The 20,816-nt window shown below is 35.6% G+C and overlaps 2 protein-coding genes across 2 annotated transcripts; both read right to left on the reverse strand.

Moving 5' to 3' along the window:
- Positions 1-2,638, reverse strand: LOC116012252 (probable aquaporin NIP-type). Its single transcript, XM_031251753.1, has 4 exons — positions 2,413-2,638; positions 2,075-2,299; positions 557-757; positions 1-472 (listed from the first exon to the last, which is right to left on the reverse strand). Exons 1-4 carry the CDS (start codon positions 2,557-2,559, stop codon positions 203-205), a joined length of 843 nt encoding a protein of 280 aa, XP_031107613.1. The 5' UTR covers positions 2,560-2,638; the 3' UTR covers positions 1-202.
- A 3,789-nt stretch (positions 2,639-6,427) lies between these two features.
- LOC116013588 (U-box domain-containing protein 4-like) lies at positions 6,428-9,616 on the reverse strand. Its single transcript, XM_031253428.1, has 2 exons — positions 9,125-9,616; positions 6,428-7,579 (listed from the first exon to the last, which is right to left on the reverse strand). Exons 1-2 carry the CDS (start codon positions 9,463-9,465, stop codon positions 6,727-6,729), a joined length of 1,194 nt encoding a protein of 397 aa, XP_031109288.1. The 5' UTR covers positions 9,466-9,616; the 3' UTR covers positions 6,428-6,726.
- Between the last annotated feature and the right edge of the window lie 11,200 nt (positions 9,617-20,816).

Below are 20,816 nucleotides of genomic sequence, written 5' to 3' on the forward strand. Positions count from 1 at the left end.
TGAACTTTAATTAATTAATTAAATCTCTGCATGAATCAAACGCTCCATCATCATACTGGAAAAAAGTACTTATATCAAATACTGATACATTGACAATGAACTATATGAAACTGCAAGCTAGCTAGCTAAACAGCATTATACTCTGCAACTACAGCTTTGTAGCGCTCTCCTACTATACGAGAGAAGAAATCCATAGCGCTAGCTAACTACTGAGCTGTTTGAGGAATGATCTGGTTCCGGTCGAGCCGGCGGCCGGTTTGTGAGTGAGTTTAAGCACGTTGTATACAAATGCTCCGGCTACCATTCCGATTATCGGTCCGGCTATGTATACCCAGAGGCCTCTGTAAGTACGCTTCACAACGGCCGGCCCGATGCTTCGGGCTGGGTTCATTGACGCTCCAGAAATCGGGCCAGCAACCAACACGTTCAGAAGGATGGTCATTCCGATAAGGACTCCGCTCAAATCTCCTACCTGCGGGCATTTCAGACCCGACGATATTTTAAGATTAAATGTTAAGGAATTGACAGTAAAAGAGATGAGAGGAATGTAGCGTACCGTTGCTCTATCGTCTGTTGAAATGCTGGAAATGACGAACATGAGGAGGAAGGAGATGATAATTTCTACAACAAAGGACTGCAAGTTGGACCCGACGGGGAGAGTGCCAAAGAAAGCTTCGGGTGTTATGTCGAATATTGAGGCTAATGTGGAACTAGCGAGAATCGAACCCAGTACTTGAGCCACAATATAGACTGGCACCTGGAGAGTAATTCAGCATTTCGCAACAGGAGTGACAGTATAAGGTTAGTAGTTTCCTATTTGGTTCCAAAATATGGGTATGATTATCAAATAATGTAGTATATGTTCATAATTACTTTCTCAACTTATTAAAATACAAAGAGTTAATATCTTTTATAGAAGTTCAAAATCATGACCTTCCATTTGAGAGATTTGGGGTTGACAAAAATACACTATTTGATTAACCAAATGTGATAATAAATAATATTAATATAAAAATTAGAGTTAATTCCATTTTTTGTTATAGATTTGTAGATTATAGTCCGCTTTTAATTATTTTTTATTAGAACATCACCATTTAGTCCTAGTATTATTATATTTATAGCATGACTATTTTTAGTTATCTATCAACAAAATCAATGAAATGTTGTTAAATACAAAAACATTTCAATCTTTTTTATACAAAGTAAGTTGAATCACTATATTTTTTATATTTATTTTTTAAAAGAAATCATAATTGAAGAGTGAAATACCCATGTATTTAAGAGTATTTAAACTGTTAGAACCAAAAATAATCTTACCACAATAATAATATGACAAAAATGAATATTCTCATAAAAATGACTTAAATAAACTATCACCTATAAATCAATGACTAAAAATAATAGAGGAACTAATTTGAAACATGTAAAATAAGTCAGGGACCGAAAAGGCAAAAAAGTACTTGGTTGTGAAAAACGGTGGGCCAATGACAATTTTGGTTAATGATTTTACACAAGCTTTTGTGTTATATTTTTAGACTAAAATAGTTATTTTAAAGGATAATTAAAAGATGACATTATCTAAATTTAATGTCATAATGGCAAATTATTATACTATTTGTATTAATATATTACTATAATAAGCAAAATATGAATATTACCACAATTATTATACACTAATACACTATATATATTAGTGTATTACCATAACATGCAAAATCCCTGTACAATATAATTAAGAATGTTACATGTCTCAATGTAATATAGCTCTTATGGGCTGGCATCAGGCATTAGTCATTTTACCTAAAGGGTGGGTCACTAAGTACCTGGAGGGGTGAAAAGGTCTTAGAGTTAAAGAATTTGACTTTTTGTATTGTATTGCAAAAAGGAATGATTAAGTAAATAGAGTACTTATGCTTAAATTAGGAATTTATCTTGATCGAATATATTGCATGGATCTCTTTAATATGGTTTAACTGTTTTATGTGATCTGTAGAAGGTGTGGTGATTCTCAGAATGATTGTAAGATAGAACTAACCCCGCCCCCTCCCCCACAAAAAAAGGAGAAGTTTATTACCTGTTTCCATGAGAAGCGGGCGAAGATGGCGTTGGTGAGAGTGACGGCGGGGTTAAAGTGGCCATCGGAAACATGACCCAACGTGTAAACCATAACCATAACAATCAATCCCCATGTGACACATATCCCCGGAAACGTAACCGTGCCGCCGTATAACTTGTTCACCGCCACCGATCCACATCCCGCGAATATTATGAAGTAAACCCCTACCGCCTCCGCTAAAAACTACAAACAAATCAACAATTCAATTCGCTCCCTCCTTAATTTCTTCCTTGCCAACAAAATCCAGACCAACCTACGTAGAATCGTAGATAGATATATTAAGGATATGATGATACCTTCTGAGCAGTAGTGAAAGCCGTCGAGCAAGATGAACCTGCGTTTCGAGACGTCGACGTTCCGGTTCCGGTTCCGGTCCCGGTCCCAGTGCCTTGTTCCATATTGGAGATCGCCTCCTCCTCAACCCTATCATCGCATTTCGTCATTGTCGTTAACACAGCAGTAGTTACAGGAGTTAGTTTGCAAAATAGGATACAAAAGAAATTAAGATTGAGATTGGATAGGGTTTGGTACGAGGATTAACGAGGTTTTTGTATCTAATATTTATAGTGTTTGTTTTACGTACTTGACCCTCCCCGCCGCCCACTCTCACGGGATAAAGGCCATGCCCGTGGATAGATCATAGATGGACGGATCTGATCTGGATAAGCAAGACCCGGAACCTTTTTATATTTTTATTAACCAAATTGATTTTGAGACCTCATAAATATTAATAAATATACATGTCTCATTTACTATTTATTGGTAAAATTAATTTTTTCTTATTTTTTTATTTTTTTATAATATTTTTTATTTTTAAATTTAATTTGTTGTGTTTCATAGTACTTTTAATTTTTAAATATATAAATTTTATATATTATCAAACTTAATATTATAAAAAATTGAATTAAAAATAACGTTAGTCAAGTCTTGTTAACCGAACCAAACAATACAATAATATTTGTACAGTATTAATTTTAAGTCTATCACTACTACACTACACAGTCATATTTGTAAGTTTTTATAAGAGGTATTAACAATCAAACCTTACAAGGAGAAGTGTTTATCTTATTGTAAATTTCTTTTATTTTACTTTCATGGGTTATTTTCAATTGGTTAATGAAAATATTTACATAATAATTAACTATAAAAGTTTAATGTCATAATAATGAAAAGTGTCAAGTATTTCACTAAATTTATTATTTTTGTACAATTAAGTCATTCAATTTTGAAAAGTGTGCAATTAAACTATTAAACAAGTAAAATATATACAATAATTCAGACATTTTTCTAATTTTTCACAATATAATTTGATCATATTAATTACCTGGTATGTACTAAGAATCACACTTTTCATGTTATTCAAATAAAAATAAAATTAATAACAATAAATAATGGTTTATGAATTTTTCGTGAAGAACCCATATATTTAAATTTTTTTTCTATGAATAAATTATAAATTTCTAAGTTCACAAATTTTTTTATAAATATATATATATATATTTTTTGTAAAAATATTCATAATTATCTTATATCTAAAGATACATCACTCAAGCTATTTATGGCTTCAATTATCATCATTGCACAATGAATCTAGACCATTGTTATGTTTAGATATATTGTGTAGAATGTTATTTAAAAATATATGCTTTATTTATCAAGAGTTTTTGTTATGCGGTTAATTAATTTTACATATAATAGAATTCCAAACTTATTATTGACTCAACATCTTCACTTTTTTAACTAACAATATGAGACGGTTGATAAAATAGATACTAATGTAATTATAAGAATATAATATATGACTTTGTTTGATATAACTAACTCATAAACTAATTGCCCACACGAGCTTAACTCACTGATTCAACAGATTCTAAGGATTATCATATTCAGAGGCTCATACTTATACCCACAAAAAAATTTATTCATGAATATTCCACTCTTGAATTTTTAATTCTCTAAATTTCATTGCATGAATCAAACAAAAAAAAAATTAAAAAAATAGTGATATCAAGTAGTCCATATCGCACCAATCCACCCTAAGCCCGGTACTATTGTGGGTAATGCCAGCCCAACTCACTTTTTCAAATAGTCGACTTGGTTCAATCCAGTTAATTCTTTTAAAATTAAGAATATTTACATTTATAAGTTATACCTTTTAAAATTTAAATTGCATTAGGTATTTGTATATTTGTTGTAAGTTTGAACTCAAATTTAAAGCTTCATTACTGCTCTGCCTTGAAGATTGATAGGTTAGATAAATCGGGGAATGTGTCTCAATTGACATGCATATTATTTGTAAAAATGTAAATCACAATGACTCAATAACTCAGTGGATAGTGTTAAGTATCGGTGCACACAAAAAATTTACCGACTTTAGACATAATCTCTACATTATTGTTAATGAGATTCGAACATTAATCTATTCTTTCAATACTGTCTACTGAATCACCGACTTAGGGTGTGTTTGGTAACTCGTAAAATGGCTTTTGGAAAATGTTTTCTGAATTTTCGGTGTTTGGCAACTTCCGGAAACTGTGGTCAATGGAAAATGTTTTCCGTTGACCTAGGAAAATCAGTTTACTTTTTCAGAAAATGACTTACGGAGATTTTTTCCGTAAGTCATTTTCTGGAATCGCCAAAATAACCATTTCGCATGTTCTCGGACCTCCTAGGGAAACCAACAGCTCTGATTTCCGCCATGGTTTTCGGCGGAAACCATAGAGGCCTATGCTACGATTTTTTTAAAAAAATTCTATTTTATTAATAAATAACATTATTATAATTTTTTATATTTTAAATAAAATAATTACAATGTTTAATTATACAATTCTATCCATTTTCCAAAAAATGAACCAAATACACAAAGACAGTTTTTCATAATATATCCAAACACTAGAAATGAAACTATTTTCCAAAAAATGATTTATTTTTCAGAAAATATTTTTTAGAAGTCGTTTTGCTACTTTCCAAACGGATCTTAAATCCGTGCAAAGAGAGAAGCTAGGGCCTAGGGAGTCTGAAAGTTGAATGAAATAAAGGCGATCAACATTTGCGGCCCACGTCATGTGTCACGGCACAAATGCTTTGTCTGTGGATCCGAATAGGTAAGGACTAGGGCACTATGATCCGGATGGATGATAAAGTGACTTCTGACTTTTCGTATGTGAATTTGTTTGACAATTTTAATTGGAATAATCAAACCTGATAGGTAAGAAGAGTATATCTTAATTTTGTAGTCTGGATAGAGTTGTTTCAATTAAAGATGATTATGATGCCCGCCGACATCTTTTTTACCCTTTTAATTCTATTCTTATTCTTCTACAAAACAATTTTGGCTTTAATCTTTTTTTTTTTCTAGTTAATAAAAATATTTCAATTCAGTAATTATTTATTTTAAAATTTACAACAGTATCTGATTTTAACGATATAAACTAACTTGATTGATTCAGTATTATACAATTGTAATAACATTTGATACAAATTTAGGAAAATAATAGATGTACTTTGATGGAATTTTGGATAAAAAAGAGTAAATTAATAAAACAGTGGTTCACTATGTTTTTAGATCAATCAGAACATGACATCTTAACAGAAGTAGAAAGTGAAAGTAAATGTAATATTACTTATATATTTAATGTCTATTTTATAAAGTGGGGATAAGATATTTATAAACTCTTTTTATTTTGCCAAAATTTTACCAAACAAGTCCATTTTCATTAAAATTAGCAATCTTAGGGGATTGGTAAGGCATTTGAAAGAGAAGTAACACCAGAAAACCTAAAAACTTCCAGGTTGGGAAGATACTTGAACCAAGAAATATTGCTGATTATAAACTCTCTTTGAATGGAATACAATAATAATTCAATCTTAAATATCAAATTTAAGGGCTTTCACAGTTCTGAAAATTGACAGGTGAAATAAATCATGAGGGGTGACTTAAATGACCTACAACCCCTAAATGCTTGTTCTAGTACCTACAACAAAGTCAAATCCATACTTTTCTTTTTGAGTTCTTATTGTCTTTAAGATTCGAATCCCTGCATCTTGCGACTATTAAACTAGTTGAATTGTGCCTATAGCTTAGTAATTACACTCTAGAAGTCATGGTTGGATAAAAAGATGAATGAAATCAATATTCTTACAGTTCCAATCAGTATCTGCATTCTGCAATTGTTTTCATGTTTTTATATCAAAACAGGTAATGCCAACTCCATCAATACAACTCTGATGGTGATAATCAACCAAACAGTCTTGAGTTCTAAGCCACAATTCTTTAAACTAAACTCTGAACCATCACAACACAAAAAAAAGTAATTGTAATAAAAAAAGAGAGAATTAATAAACCTCACAGATCATGTAATCTTCAATACACAGTATGTTACAAAAGCCATGTTAAAAGCTATGCTTACAAACACTGTGATTTCCTTTTTAGATTTATCGACATTGACCAGTCACCAGATACCCGTAACGAGGGCCTGGACTGGCATTCTTTTACTATAGAGAGATCTTATTTCCTAGCACAGAAAACTGAGATCACAAAGCTCGCAATTACAAGAGAGGGAGCAGGAAGGCAACCCGGGATAAGGGAAGAAAAGCGGGGATAATGTTCTTCATTTTGAAGGAATTTTTGAGGTGCAGGTAGTGACAGACAGATCGCCCGGAGTGCACACGAGCGCCCTTTGCTGTAAATGCCTCAGGCTTTGCTCCATGCTAACCTGCACCATTTCAGCAAGCATCTCCTTTGCCTTTCCCGGTTGCTCCTCCCCGTCTATCTGTGATATGAGATTGCTAACGATGTTCTCTAGCGTGTCAGCCTGAAGCTCGGACCTCGGGAAAGGGGAGTCTCGGAGCAATCTTAGGAGCGTTTGAGCCTTTGCTTGAGACTTTGGTGTTCCTTGGACCGTCAGCTCTAGGAGCCCCGGGATTACGCCTTCTCTAAGAATCGGTTCCCTATATTTACACCGGTCACTCTCACACATTGTCAAAAGGGCTCCAAGAGCATGCTCTCGGCTCTGAAGGGACCCGCTTTCGAGCACTTCTACCACCGTGAGTACTCCGCCTTCTTCAGATGTCAACGCGGTCCTACCCTCCTCATAACCAACTAAAGATTCCACGAGAGCAATGCATTTCTCAGCTGTTTTCGAAGATCTTTTACAGGATTTCAGCAAACTAACTATACCAGGAATCGGTTCCGTCTCAAGGATTGGACTTATATTCCCTTCATAAGACGACAGATTGTAAAGAGCCATCACAGCATCAGCCTTAGACTGCGGGCTCCCATTTCTTAGGACTTCCACGAGAAGAGGGATTGCACCAGAAGCACTTATAATCGGCTTCGTGACAGGAGAAGCAGACAGGGTGAGGAGCGACGCAGTCGCATGCCCTTGCAGAGTCGCATTCTTGGACTGAAGAAAACCTATAATCGGTTCCAGGGCACCAGCTTCTATGATGCTCACCTTATTTCTGCAACAAATTAAAAACAGGTATAAAACAACGTTTCAAAAAGACAGCATTATGTAATCCCACTTTCACAACATAATTACACGAAAAACAGGTATGGACTATCAACACCTGATGAAAGAAGCATAGCACAACTTAATTCTACCCTAGACGTCCACTGCAGCTCGAAAGATAACTTCCTAACATTTAAGGTATTCGTATTCAACTAACGGGACATTTCAGGAGATTCATTTTAAAGATGTTTAGAACATTTCCCTTTGTAATTGTTCGTGTAACAAAATAAGTCAGAGACCTATATGTTCCTTAAAAACATAACGAGGCAACTGAAAAACATAATGTATAAGCTTGAAAAGACCATGGAAGCGGGCATCAAAGTGTCTAGTACCACGAGGATCATCAACATTAAACAGAAGAATCTGTGCTTATCCCGGAAAGGAAAAGCAAATCACAGTAAGAGACTAAGAGCACACATCCAATTACCAAATCAGCAATCTCAAAAGACAAAAAAAAAAGACGATATTCCCCAGGCAGGATAATCGAAGAAGCAATCCTTTTGAGAGGTCTACAAAATATTCTCCAATTCATTACATATATCAAGATTGGTTGCAGCCATTCTACTCTACCGAAAATTAGAAAAAGGTTAAAAAAAAAGGAGAATACTTTAGCAACCAGCATGGAATTCTCTTTCACAGAACAGAATCCAATGAACATGGTAGCTTCACAAACAAGACTAATGAAAAGGCAAACTGTGAAGAAGAAACAAAACAAGCCCACCACCCAACCTAACCAATATGAAGCACAAAGCATTTCCACCACATTAAAAAAGCAGTTTACTTAAACACGTCTTCAACCTTTATCACCTTTGCAAGAAACATTACATCCATCCATTACTGTTAAAGAAAAGTGTTTTTGTAAAGATCCAATCACAAATCCCACCCAGGCAAAGAAAAAGTTGTTTACTTTGTTATCTAAACACAGAATTTTGCGGCTGTTTTCAATCCAAATCAGGCAGGATTGCAACACAAAGCTCTTGGTCGGTAGATGCCATCAAAAGCTGAAAACTAAAGATCCCAGTTTTCTCTGACAAAGCTTAACACTTTGATATATCTTGAGCTTGAATTATGTATAATCCCAGTTCAGACCCAATAAGTTGAAGAAAGATATGATATTTAAAGGATAAAAATCAAGATTTACAATTTTATATGGTTTATTTCTTTTTTTTTTTTTCTCTGCAATCCAACAAGGCAGGGCCAGAAAAGAAATAAAAAGTGATTTATTAAAGGAGTGGGGCGGGGTGGGGTTGGGGACTAAAAAGAAATAACATTAAGATTAAAGAATCACCATCCCTTTACTGAAGCCAAGGAAAAAGATGCAGAAACTGAAAAAGCAAGAAACTAACACGAAACTGTCAAAATAGTGGGGGCCTGAATTTATGAAGAAACTAATGGCACAAGAGATTAATAATAACTAATAAGGTGCTAAAAAGGACAAATCTTTCATGACAGAAAAATGGGATTTTTAAAAAAAATTAAGCCCCACGACACTTACGCTTCGTCCTTAACAGCGAGATTGAGAAGGGCGAGGAGCGCGGCCTCGTTCGATTCAACGGAGCCGGAGCGGAGCATATCGACGAGAGGGCCGACGGCGCCGGAGAAGTGGCGTCGGTAGCGCTGGGAAGTCTTGGTGAGGCGCCTGATCTCCATGGCGGCATGGATTTTATCCCCCGCCTCGTCGGAACAGATGAGCTGAAGAATCTGATTCACCACCGACGACGACGAGGACGACGACGGCGTCGTCGTCCGAGGCGTATCCCCATCGGAACTCGTCCCGCCGGCGATCACCGCACTACAAGTAACCAACCGGGTCAGCCTCACCCCTTCCGGGTCCATTCTTGGCGCTCCCCAAAAGATGTATGATTGAGCAGCCCAAAAAAATCTCAGGATAGAGAGAGAGAGAGAGAGAGAAGTAGGGACTGGGTAATAAAACTAGAAAGGAGTACTTGTATAGTACAGAGAGAAGTAGTATAGTAAAATAAAAAAACGTAGAGAGAGAAAGAAATGTAAGGTTGAGATGAGAGGAAACGTGGGCAGCGGAGCCGTGGCGTTAAGCAACAGTATAGTGAGATGTAGGGCCGCGAGGAAGGGCCGCGCCGTGTCGGGTTTTAAGGGTGGTTGTGTGTTAGACGACGATGGTTAAGTTAGTTGGCTTACCTTCTGTCTCTACTCCTTTCCCTTTTTTAACGTTAAACAACAACTATTATTATGTTCACCATATATAAATATTCTTTATTTAAGGATGAATAAATATCTATTGAGTATCGTCTTAAAAATAACATCTTATAGAAAAGTATATACACTATTGATGATCTTGATGAGAACTGAATATTGTATTGATTCAATTGAACAATTACAATGATGAGAAATAGGAGATATATATACTAGGGGAGTCTCAGGTAGAGTAGGATAGCTAGTCCTAACGTGACTCAAACTCAGAGAGTCCTAATACTCCCCCTCAAGCGCAGGGTAAACTACTAACCTGAAGCTTGTCCCTAAGAAAAGAAAATCTAGGACTAGGCAAAGCTTTTGTAAAGATATCAGCTAATTGATCTTTTGTGGAAATAAAGTTAACCTGAATATCTCCATTGGCAACCCTATCTCTAACAAAGTGGTAGTCAATCTCCACGTGCTTAGTTCTTGCATGAAAAATTGGATTCGCACACATATAAGTAGCACCAAGATTGTCACACCATAATTTGGGAGTAAGGATGCCATCAATTTTGATCTCACGCAGCAAGGACATGATCCATATGACCTCAGCACAAACATCAGCCAAGGCTTTATACTCAGCTTCCGTGGATGATCTTGCAACTGTCTTCTGTTTCTTGCACACCCAAGAGATAAGATTGGTGCCAAGAAACACTGCATACCCACTAGTAGATTTACGGTCCTCAGGATAACCAGCCCAGTCAGAATCAGAGAAAGCATGAAGCTCTCTAGAATTTGACTGAGTTACACGCAAGCCGAATGTGAGGGTGCCTTTGACATACCTGAGCACTCGTTTTAGCTGCTCCCAGTGAGACAATGTTGGAGCATGCATATGTTGACACAGTTGATTGACCGCAAAGGATAAGTCTGGTCGTGTAATTGTGAGATACTGGAGAGCACCAGCCAAACTCCTGTATTTCGTTGGATCTTCATATGAATCTGAATTAAGCAATGGAGTTTTCGATGTAGAAATAGGAGTGGCGAGAGGTTTACAATCAGTCATTCCAGCTCGTTTCAAGATGTCTGACATGTACCGCTGCTGAGAAAGAATAACACCATTGCTAGTTTTGACTAGCTCAATTCCAAGAAAGAAACCAGGTTCACCAAGATCTCTAATTTTGAAAGCATTAGATAGTTTAGAGAGTAAATCAGACACTAGTAGCTCATCAATCCCCATTACCAAAATGTCATCAACATATACTAAAAGATACACACATGCAGAACCACGAGAGTAATAGAATAATGACACATCAGTCTTTGAAGCTATAAACCCAACAGAGAGTAAAAAAGTATGCAGCCGATTAAACCAAGCTCGTGGAGCTTGCTTTAAGCCATATAAGGAACGCCTCAACAGACAAACGTGATCAGGCAATTGAGCATCAACATACCCGGGTGGTTGACGCATATAAACAGTCTCAGCCAAATCACCATTCAAAAATGCATTGTGTACGTCAAGCTGCCTAACCACCCAACCTGAGGAAATAGCCAAACTCAAAAGCAATCTGACTGTAGTGGGTTTCACAACCGGACTAAAGGTGTCAAAAAAGTCCTGACCAGGAACTTGATTAAACCCTTTCGCCACAAGTCTCGCCTTATGCCTCTCTATTGAACCATCAGATTTACGTTTAGTACGAAAAACCCACTTACACCCAATCACATTCATACCTGGGCGAGGATGAACTAGAACCCAAATTTGATTGTGCAAAAGTGCATTGAACTCCAGATCCATTGCCTCTCGCCATTCAGAAAATTTAACTGCCTGAGTGTAGCAAGTGGGCTCGGTAGGACATGCCTGAGCAGAGAGAGCCAAAAGTGGAGCCACAGACCGACTCCTCGTAGCCATTGCATGGGAGCGAACAGTCGGACGTGTGGACTTGCCACGGGGTCGTCCTCTTTGACGAGTAGGAGCAACAGTGGTGGTGACAGGAGAATCAGCCTGAGCAGAATCAGCAAGAGAATATGGCAATACCTGTAAAACCGATTCAGCCCACGGCTTCTGCACAGAGGGAGGAGATGGCACAGCAACCCTACTAACAAAGGGAAACACATTCTCGTCAAAGTGTACATGTCTGCAGATATAAATCTTATTAGTCGTTAAGTCCATGCATCTGTACCCCCTAAAAGACTCAGGATAACCTAAGAAGACACAAGGAGATGACCGATANCCACGTGACTGATTCCCACCGCAGCGATTCGATCCGCCACGCCAAGACCGCGACCGACCTCCACTACCACGCTGGCCAACAAAAGCCGCAGCTGCAGGGGCTGGAACACTGCCATAGCTATCACCGGTAGCGAACTCATGCGAGCCAAGGAGATCGGCGAGTTCGGGAAGACGCACCGGCTGACCTCGAACATTCAAAGAGGCTACGATAGAGTGATATTCTGGACGTAAACCTCTGAAAATATACATATTCTAATCCTCCAAAGGAACCACACGGCCAGCAAGAGCTAGATCTTCCACCATAACTTGCGCACGAGCAATGTAGTCGACGGCGGAGGCATCACCTTGGCGTATTGTTTGCAGCTGTCCAAGAATATGCATAATCCGAGCTTGACTGGAAGAAGCGAGAGCCTGCTCAAGCGCCAACCAGAGATCACGCGACGTAGTGCAACCAATTGCGAGGTACATAACTTCCGACGAAAGTGAAGAGATTAACATGCTAAGGACCGCCTGATCTTGGCGTACCCATGGAGCATGCAGCGGGTTGGGTAGAGCAGCAGCAGCGGAGGAGCCTTCAGAAACGGGAAGAAAACGATTAGGGCAAGAGTTCGTGCCATCAACGAAACCCATGAGGTCGTGCCCACGAAGAAACGGAATAACCTGCGTCCTCCAAAATAAGAAATTCTTGTTCGTTAGCTTAATGCTAACATAGTGATGCGCAGCAGACAGAGAAGCGGCTGCTGAAGAAACCGCAGAAGAAATAGCTGCATCAGAAACGGTCCGTTCAGAAGAATTAACAGAGCCGTCATCCATTGGAAAATAAACCTAGGCTAGCTGATACCAGATGAGAACTGAATATTGTATTGATTCAATTGAACAATTACAATGATGAGAAATAGGAGATATATATACTAGGGGAGTCTCAGGTAGAGTAGGATAGCTAGTCCTAACGTGACTCAAACTCAGAGAGTCCTAATAATCTTAATTCCTCTATAGAGTCGGGTAAAAAATCATATATGAAAGATAGATAGAGCTTTTCAAGTTATTTCTCATTGTTTTATGAAATAAGTCACGAGGTATTTATAAAGATGTATCAGACACATGTCAATGCTTCAGCATACTTTACAAGTGTTCATAATACACTGAGGGTCATGTCGGTGCTGCCAAGTGTAACGAAAAATCTGTCAACATGATAGGAGTCTAATTAGACATAAAGGGACCCTGATGTGATCTACATATGTCCTAGGTGTGTGCAAATCGGGGACCATGCTCGAGGGCTATCTTTTGATCCGAGAACAATGGTGTCTTCACCTCACAATTGTGCTACGTCTTTAAGAGGCGGTCGATACAAGTCGGATAAGGTCAGCTTACATCGGTTAGTTCATAAGGTGTTGAACATATATCCTATCAACTACACTTTTTTAGTTAGTAAGGTGGGAGAATTCTGTTAGGAGTATAATCCTACGAAAAATGATTATTTCCACAAAAAATAACAAGCACAATAACAAAAGAAGAAAGGGCTAGGTTAGCTTGGGTCGTGTGATACTTACACTATCTAAAATCTTATATGCTACCTCCATTAGGCGTTAGGATCGTTGTAGCCTAGGTTTCCCAGGATAAAACAAGCTACGCCATTTAACCCGTGCTACCGTGTTTGGTGTGCCCCAGGCTACTCTCACTACTACTCTTGGTGTGTCAGACTTGACTTGTTTGTTGACACTGAAATTTTATTAAATATATTTATTTTTGAATATTTAGTATATTTGAATATATTTTGGATAATATTGATATTATCTAATTTGTTAATTAGATAATATCAAAAGAGTTTGAACTTATCAAAACTCTTTATCCTACAACTATAAATAAGAGCTTTTATTTCTATGTATTCATCCTAGGAAAAATCATAGAATCAATTTCAATAACATGATACTAAATGTAAAAGCTCCTCCATGAAGAGTATGCCAAATGTTGCTCCAAAACCCCATTGAAGATCAAGTCATTTGAACCCGGAGGCCCTTCAACGAAGAACAAGCTATATATACAATCCCTTCTTTGAAGATCAAGCGCCACATGAATTTCGGAAGCCCTTTAATGGAGTTTCAAGATATGTATCTAGTTGAAGAATCGGAGGAACATCCATAGATCTTGTACCCATATACCTATATTGATATACTACATGTAACCCAATTTTGAATTTCTAAAACATATTCAAGTTTTTCGTGTTTACATATTTTGGCACGCCCAGTCGGACATCTTTGTCTCTCATCTCTTCATAGGCACCGATATGGGGGCAAATCCCATATGAAATTTGAAATAGAGGAAGCTAAATGATACTCCTTGGCACGAGTTAAAACGACCTAATGTTCAAGGCTCCTTGGCACAAGTTAAAACGGCATCATATCCATACTCCTTGGTACGAGTAGAAATGGCGTCATATCCATACTCCTTGGCACGAGTTGAAACGACCTCATATCCATGCTCCTTGGCACGAGTCAAAACGACCTTATATTTTTAACTGTAGTGTCGAGACTTCCTTGCACTACATACTTTCGGGTGGTATATGTTCTCAAGTGGCGTACAAGCAAGTCTCGAGGGTGCATTTGTTGACACTGAAATTTTATTAAATATATTTATTTTTGAATATTTAGTATATTTGAATATATTTTGGATAATATTGATATTATCTAATTTGTTAATTAGATAATATCAAACGAGTTTGAACTTATCAGAACTCTTTATCCTACAACTATAAATAAGAGCTTTTATGTCTATGTATTCATCCTAGGAAAAATCATAGAATCAATTTCAATAACATGATCCTAAATGTAAAAGCTCTTCCATGAAGGATTATGCCAAATGTTGCTCTAAAACCCCATTGAAGATCGAGTCATTTGAACCCGGAGGCCGTTCAATGAAGAACAAGCTATATATACAAGCCCTTCTTTGAATATCAAGCCACATGAATTTCAGATGCCCTTTAATGGAGTTTCAAGATATGCGTCTAGTTGAAGAATCGGAGGAACATCCAGAGATCTTGTACCCATATACCTATATTGATATGCTACATGTAACCCAATTTTGAATTTCAAAAATATATTCAAGTTTTTTGTGTTTACATTGTTACTCTTAGGTTGTCTAGTATCTAGAGTGGCGTGAGGCTAAGGACTTGGAGTTTAATACCTTACTGCAAAACAACACGTGACGTTTGGTCCCATATCGTTCAGGTATGAATGTGGTATGTTGTAAGTGAGTTTTTTCGCACCAAGCGAAAGGTGGATGGCTCAGTTGAGCGCGCGTTACAAGCTGCGATTGGTGGCAAAGGGCTTTAATCGAGTGTCTGGCGAGGATTTCTTTGACATCTTCAATCCGGTGGTCAAGCCTACCACTGTTCGTTTACTTTTGGATTTGGCGGTCTCGTCTGACTGGGTGGCCATGTAGTTGGATGTTCATAATGCTTTCTTAAATGGTAATATGTCTGAGTTGGTTTATATATGCGTCAACCTCTAGGTTATGCGCATGTGACACAACCAGATCATGTTTCTTTGTTGCAAAGGTCTTTATATGGCCTTACGCAGGCTCCTTGTGCTTGGTTCACGCGTCTGAGTGATTTTCTATTATCGTTTGGTTTCCATGAATCCAAGATGAATGTTTCCCTTTTTATTTATGCACAAGGTGATTTGAGCTAAGGGCATATCTCTTGGTATGAGTGGATGACATTCTCCTAGCAAAGTTGGCGGCTGCTTTTAAGATATGAGACATCGGTGCACAGACCTTCTTTCTCAGAATTGAGACTGTTGTGTGTGTTGGTGATCTTCTTTTGTCACAATGGCATTATATGCTTGATATACTTAAACTTGCAGGTATGGAGGATTGTAAACCGTTAGCTACATCGGTTCCTGTTACTCGTGTGATTGAGGGTTCTATGGCTCCACATTTTGATCCCACACAATATAAGAGTCTGACTGGTGCTCTACAGTATTTAACTGTTACTCGCCTGGATCTCTCGTTTGTGGTTAACCGTTTGTGTCAACATATGCATGCACCCATGATAGCACATTGGAGTCAGCTAAAACGTGTCTTGCGATACGTAAAGGGTACTTTGGACTATGGCTTGCAATTGTTCCGGAGTGTGTCTCGAAAGTTGCATGCCTTTTCTAATTTTGATTAGACCGGTTGTCAAGAGGATCACAAGTCTACAAGTGGGTTTGCAGTGTTTTTAGGCACTAATCTGAATTTTTAGGTCTGTAGAAAACAACAGACAGTTGCTAGATTTTCGACTGAAGTTGAGTACAAGGCGTTGCCTGATGTCTCTACAGAAGTTACCTGGATTATGTGTCTCCTACATGAGTTGGGGGCCGGGTGTCTCAAATGACAACTCTAAGGCTTTGGTGTGATAATCTCGAGGTTACCTACATGTATGTCAATCAAGTTTTTCATGCTAGGAGTAAGCACATTGAGATTACCTAACACTTTGTTCGTGACAAGGTAGCGTATGGAGATCTTCGTGTTCATTTTATCTCGACCAAAGATCAGCTAGCTGATATCTTCACGAAGCCCTTGCATGCGCCTCTGTTTGTGTTTCTCATGGACAAGCTTCAGGTTGCTAGTCGTGCCCCTACACTTAAGGGTGAGTGTTAGGACTCTGTAAGTCATAGTCATAGTTAGACTAAAATACGTACTTAATTATGCTTATATTTATCTGTTGTAACCTATTACTCATGTATTCAAGAATCCTGTTCTAATCGGGTTGCCCCAACAATATCAATAAATGTATATATAATGTATAAACGTGTTTAAAACACACAAATCCTATCTCCCCAAAATTATTATTATTATTATTTAAAAAAAAAACCGTGTATGATAGCTCCGTTTAACGCTATGATTAATAGATCGATATATACTATATAAGAAGAAACTACCCTCGTGCGGAACGCTTCAATGGAAGCTAATAGAGGCAATTAAGGGGAGACGAAACCTGGAGCTAAGGACACCCTAGATGGGGAGCATGTTTACTGCTCATTCTGTGACTTTCGTGGCCAATAACTTAAGACAACGATGTCCAATATAATCATCATTATATTCATGCATGATTATATTCATCCAACCATATGAAATTTTCTTGATGTTTTTAGTCCATAAGTAATTTTTTTAAATAAATATTTGTTTAAAAGTATTTTTCATGTTCATTGATACTATAAAATATTGTTTAAAAGTATTTTTCATGTTCATTGATACTATAAAATAATTAATTCTATTATGAATTAATTAATTTGATACTATAAAATAATTAATTCTATTATGAATTAATTAATAACATATGAAATTTTCTTGATGTTTTTAGTCCATAAGTAATTTTTTTAAATAAATATTTGTTTAAAAGTATTTTTCATGTTCATTGATACTATAAAATATTGTTTAAAAGTATTTTTCATGTTCATTGATACTATAAAATAATTAATTCTATTATGAATTAATTAATTTGATACTATAAAATAATTAATTCTATTATGAATTAATTAATTAGATAAGATCGTTATGTAAAATACTTCAGATGCAATTATAAGATCAAAGTAATATATAGTTTGTTTTTGTATATAATTTGGATTATTCGACAGTTGAAATATTAGAAGGTAAATTGTTTAAAGTCATAAAAAAAATATTTGATAACCATGTGAAGCGAGTCACATTAAAAGAGAAATTAATGAACTTCTAGCACGATGCTAGATTTATTGATTTTGAATATATATATATATATATATATATATATATATATATATATATATATATATATATATATATATATATAGNTATATATATATATATATATATATATATATGGAGCAAATAATTATACGAATTGGATAATAACAAATCATAATAATCTCATATTTGGTATCTACTTCTTTAATAGTCCTCTCATAGGTGTTCAATCTCGGCTAACAAACTAATGTTCTTTCTTTCTTTCTTTCTTTTTTTAATTGTCTTTTATTTTCTAATATGTGTATGTGTGCATATATAATTGTGCATTTTTTTAAAAGAAAAAAAAATAATTCTACAACATTCTCTTCATTGTTCTAAAGAATAATTATGTGAGAATTGATATTCACATTGTTCAACCGCCTAACCTCCGCCGGTCCTACGTACTGACAAAGTTTATGAAAATGTTATGAAAGTATTGACATGATGATGAATACATCCATTTCATCGATGTAAATTAAAGACACGTACTCATTGCTTTATCGACAAGAGTAACGCTATCTAGCATATGTTTTTTTGACGTATTAAATCATGCATGTCCTAATGTTTTCTTTTTTTATTTTCCTTTCATTAGAGTTATACAACATTACAACCGATAAGATTAAATGAGAGAATGTTGATAATAATAAATATCGCAATTTTTATGTATTATGTTTTACTAACTCGATCACTTCATTTTTAAAAAAATTCCTTCTCAAGTAAAATTAGTTGAGATTTTTAGTCCACGAGAATCTAGTTTTTTTTTTTTTTAATAATGTAGTTGATTATTTTTAAAAAACAATCAATCTATATAAGTCACGCACTTGGGTTTGCTTTTCTATATAAAATATGTAATACATGGAATTTTTCAATAAAATTTTTTCAAATTTGGTTAGGGTTGCACCAAATCTCTAACTATGTAGTTGCATTAATAAGCAAATAGCTCATTACTAACTACTAACTATTCCAAATTAATAGGTTGCCTAATTTACATATTTGGGTTTGTTAGTAGGCCGGCCAGTTGGTATCCATGTGGTAGATTGTGGACAGGGATCCATAATGGAGACTTGACAGTTACAATATGGGAGTTACACTTAACATGGTGAGTTTATTGTGGACACTATACATTAATCTAATCCTTTCACCTAAAGATCGCTGAGTTATCATGATTCACCCGTTCACTATTTTTTAAGTTGAAATGTGGTGTCCTTTGGAACGAGAGAGTTTGATTTTGCGGGCAAGATATTTTGAGTTAACCAAAAATATAAAACTCTATCATGTGTTGTGTTCTACGTCATGCTTCACACATGCCATAAGGTCAAATAAAGTTCTTATTGGCCAGAAACTAGAAAGTAGAAATCAAAATCTGAATATTTGAAGCCACGTTTTTATAATTATAAGATGAAATTAGGTTCATCTACTGACAGGTTGAGACACCTTCCCCCACCTAATTAGTCGGACCAAATAAAAAACGTAAACATGCATGACAACTGACACGTGATAAGTACTATAATTTACATGTGTATTGAAGATTATGTGAAAGAATATAGAAAATACTATATGTACTCCCATTTCATACTCCCAACTTGTACTTTTATCACAAACTTGTGATGTAGACATCTATCCTGAGACTCACATAATGAAAATATCAAATCTTTATTTGCTATATCAGGGAGTAAAAAGTTAGGGAGTAAAATGTGAGAGTATATGTAGTATAACTCAAAGAATATATATATTCCATTGCAAGTGGAATTTTTTTAAAACATTTATTAAGAGTATCATTTACTGATCTATTATAGATCGAATACTCGTTATATGTATTCACTTCAATGTTACATATTTTTAAATAGTAAATTAATATTTTTTTGTTTTCTTTTGTATACAATAATGAATAAAAATAACAATTTAAAACAAAAGTCAATCACATGAAACGAGTCCTCGTAATCCCTTACGCATTAGCCATGAGTAGGGAATGAAGACCATAGGGGAAAACATCAAGAGTGAGATTAACTCAATTTCTGCTCATTCTCGGATAGTGACTGTAATTTCACTAGAAACATGAATGAGGAAAATGTTCATGATGATTGAAGGTATAGATAGGATCCCTTGCGTGCGCATAAAAACTAGGGTACGGTCTAACTGATGAGCTAATTATGTAACTAGCGATTTATCTCTATAGTAGTTTTAGAGGCGAAGTCCTGCGAGCTTAGAATTAGTCATGCAGAGCTGAGATCACCTAAGAATTAAAAAAAAAATAAAAATCAAACACGTAATCTTTTAATACAAAATCATATATATTTTACCTGCTCAACCACCCATTTTGAACATTTTTACCTTAGTAAAACTATATTTAGTATTTAAATAACACACATAATTATAAAATTCCAAACCAATATGCCACCATAAAATCTGTTCACCCAAATTCAACACCTCTATTAAAACGGATACTTACGAAACGGATATAAACGGTCACCTGTGGCAACAACCGACGGTTGAGTACTTGAGTGTGGGTGTGTCATGTGTGTGTGTTTTTTTTTAATAAATAATTTAATTAAAAAAATGTCCAACAACACACGATACTTGACTTTGACTTTGTTGTATAGAGCCATATAGGGCTGCCACCCATATGAATTAATTGAATCAATAATAATGGCCTAACTTCGAATCACAAGTAAAACCCATTTTTATTACACGTACTTTTACTTTTTGTATTCATGTTATTTTTGACATGTAGATTGATAATTGATATTAAGACACGATTTATTTAATATTTATTTTGTCAAATCAATATAGACTATATATGTGATATGAATATATAAAAATACAGTCTTATATAATAAGCCGTGTTCACATAATTATGTTAGGATTAAATTTTTATCACTATATTAAAATGTATAACAGATATAAAAACATAACTTTATCTCTTTATATTTACTTAGTAACTAACCTTATGTTTTAAATATATGTCGATGACATGAACAGATACTACATTGTAACCGAGTCAGTAGTACTCAAAATATATATATATATATATATATATATATATATATATATATATATATATATATATATATAT

Source organism: Ipomoea triloba, chromosome 3 (genome assembly GCF_003576645.1).
Source record: "Ipomoea triloba cultivar NCNSP0323 chromosome 3, ASM357664v1".
Classification (NCBI taxonomy): Eukaryota; Viridiplantae; Streptophyta; class Magnoliopsida; order Solanales; family Convolvulaceae; genus Ipomoea; species Ipomoea triloba.

Excerpts from the sequence above, each read along its gene's own strand:
- LOC116012252 (XM_031251753.1), bottom strand. The coding sequence starts at position 2,559 with ATGACGAAATGCGATGATAGGGTTGAGGAGGAGGCGATCTCCAATATG. Across the intron at positions 2,300-2,412 it reads CTTTCACTACTGCTCAGAAG|TTTTTAGCGGAGGCGGTAGG; the intron begins GTATCATCATAT and ends ATTTGTTTGTAG. Across the intron at positions 758-2,074 it reads CCCGCTTCTCATGGAAACAG|GTGCCAGTCTATATTGTGGC; the intron begins GTAATAAACTTC and ends ATTACTCTCCAG.
- LOC116013588 (XM_031253428.1), bottom strand. The coding sequence starts at position 9,465 with ATGGACCCGGAAGGGGTGAGGCTGACCCGGTTGGTTACTTGTAGTGCG. Across the intron at positions 7,580-9,124 it reads CTCGCTGTTAAGGACGAAGC|AAATAAGGTGAGCATCATAG; the intron begins GTAAGTGTCGTG and ends AATTTGTTGCAG.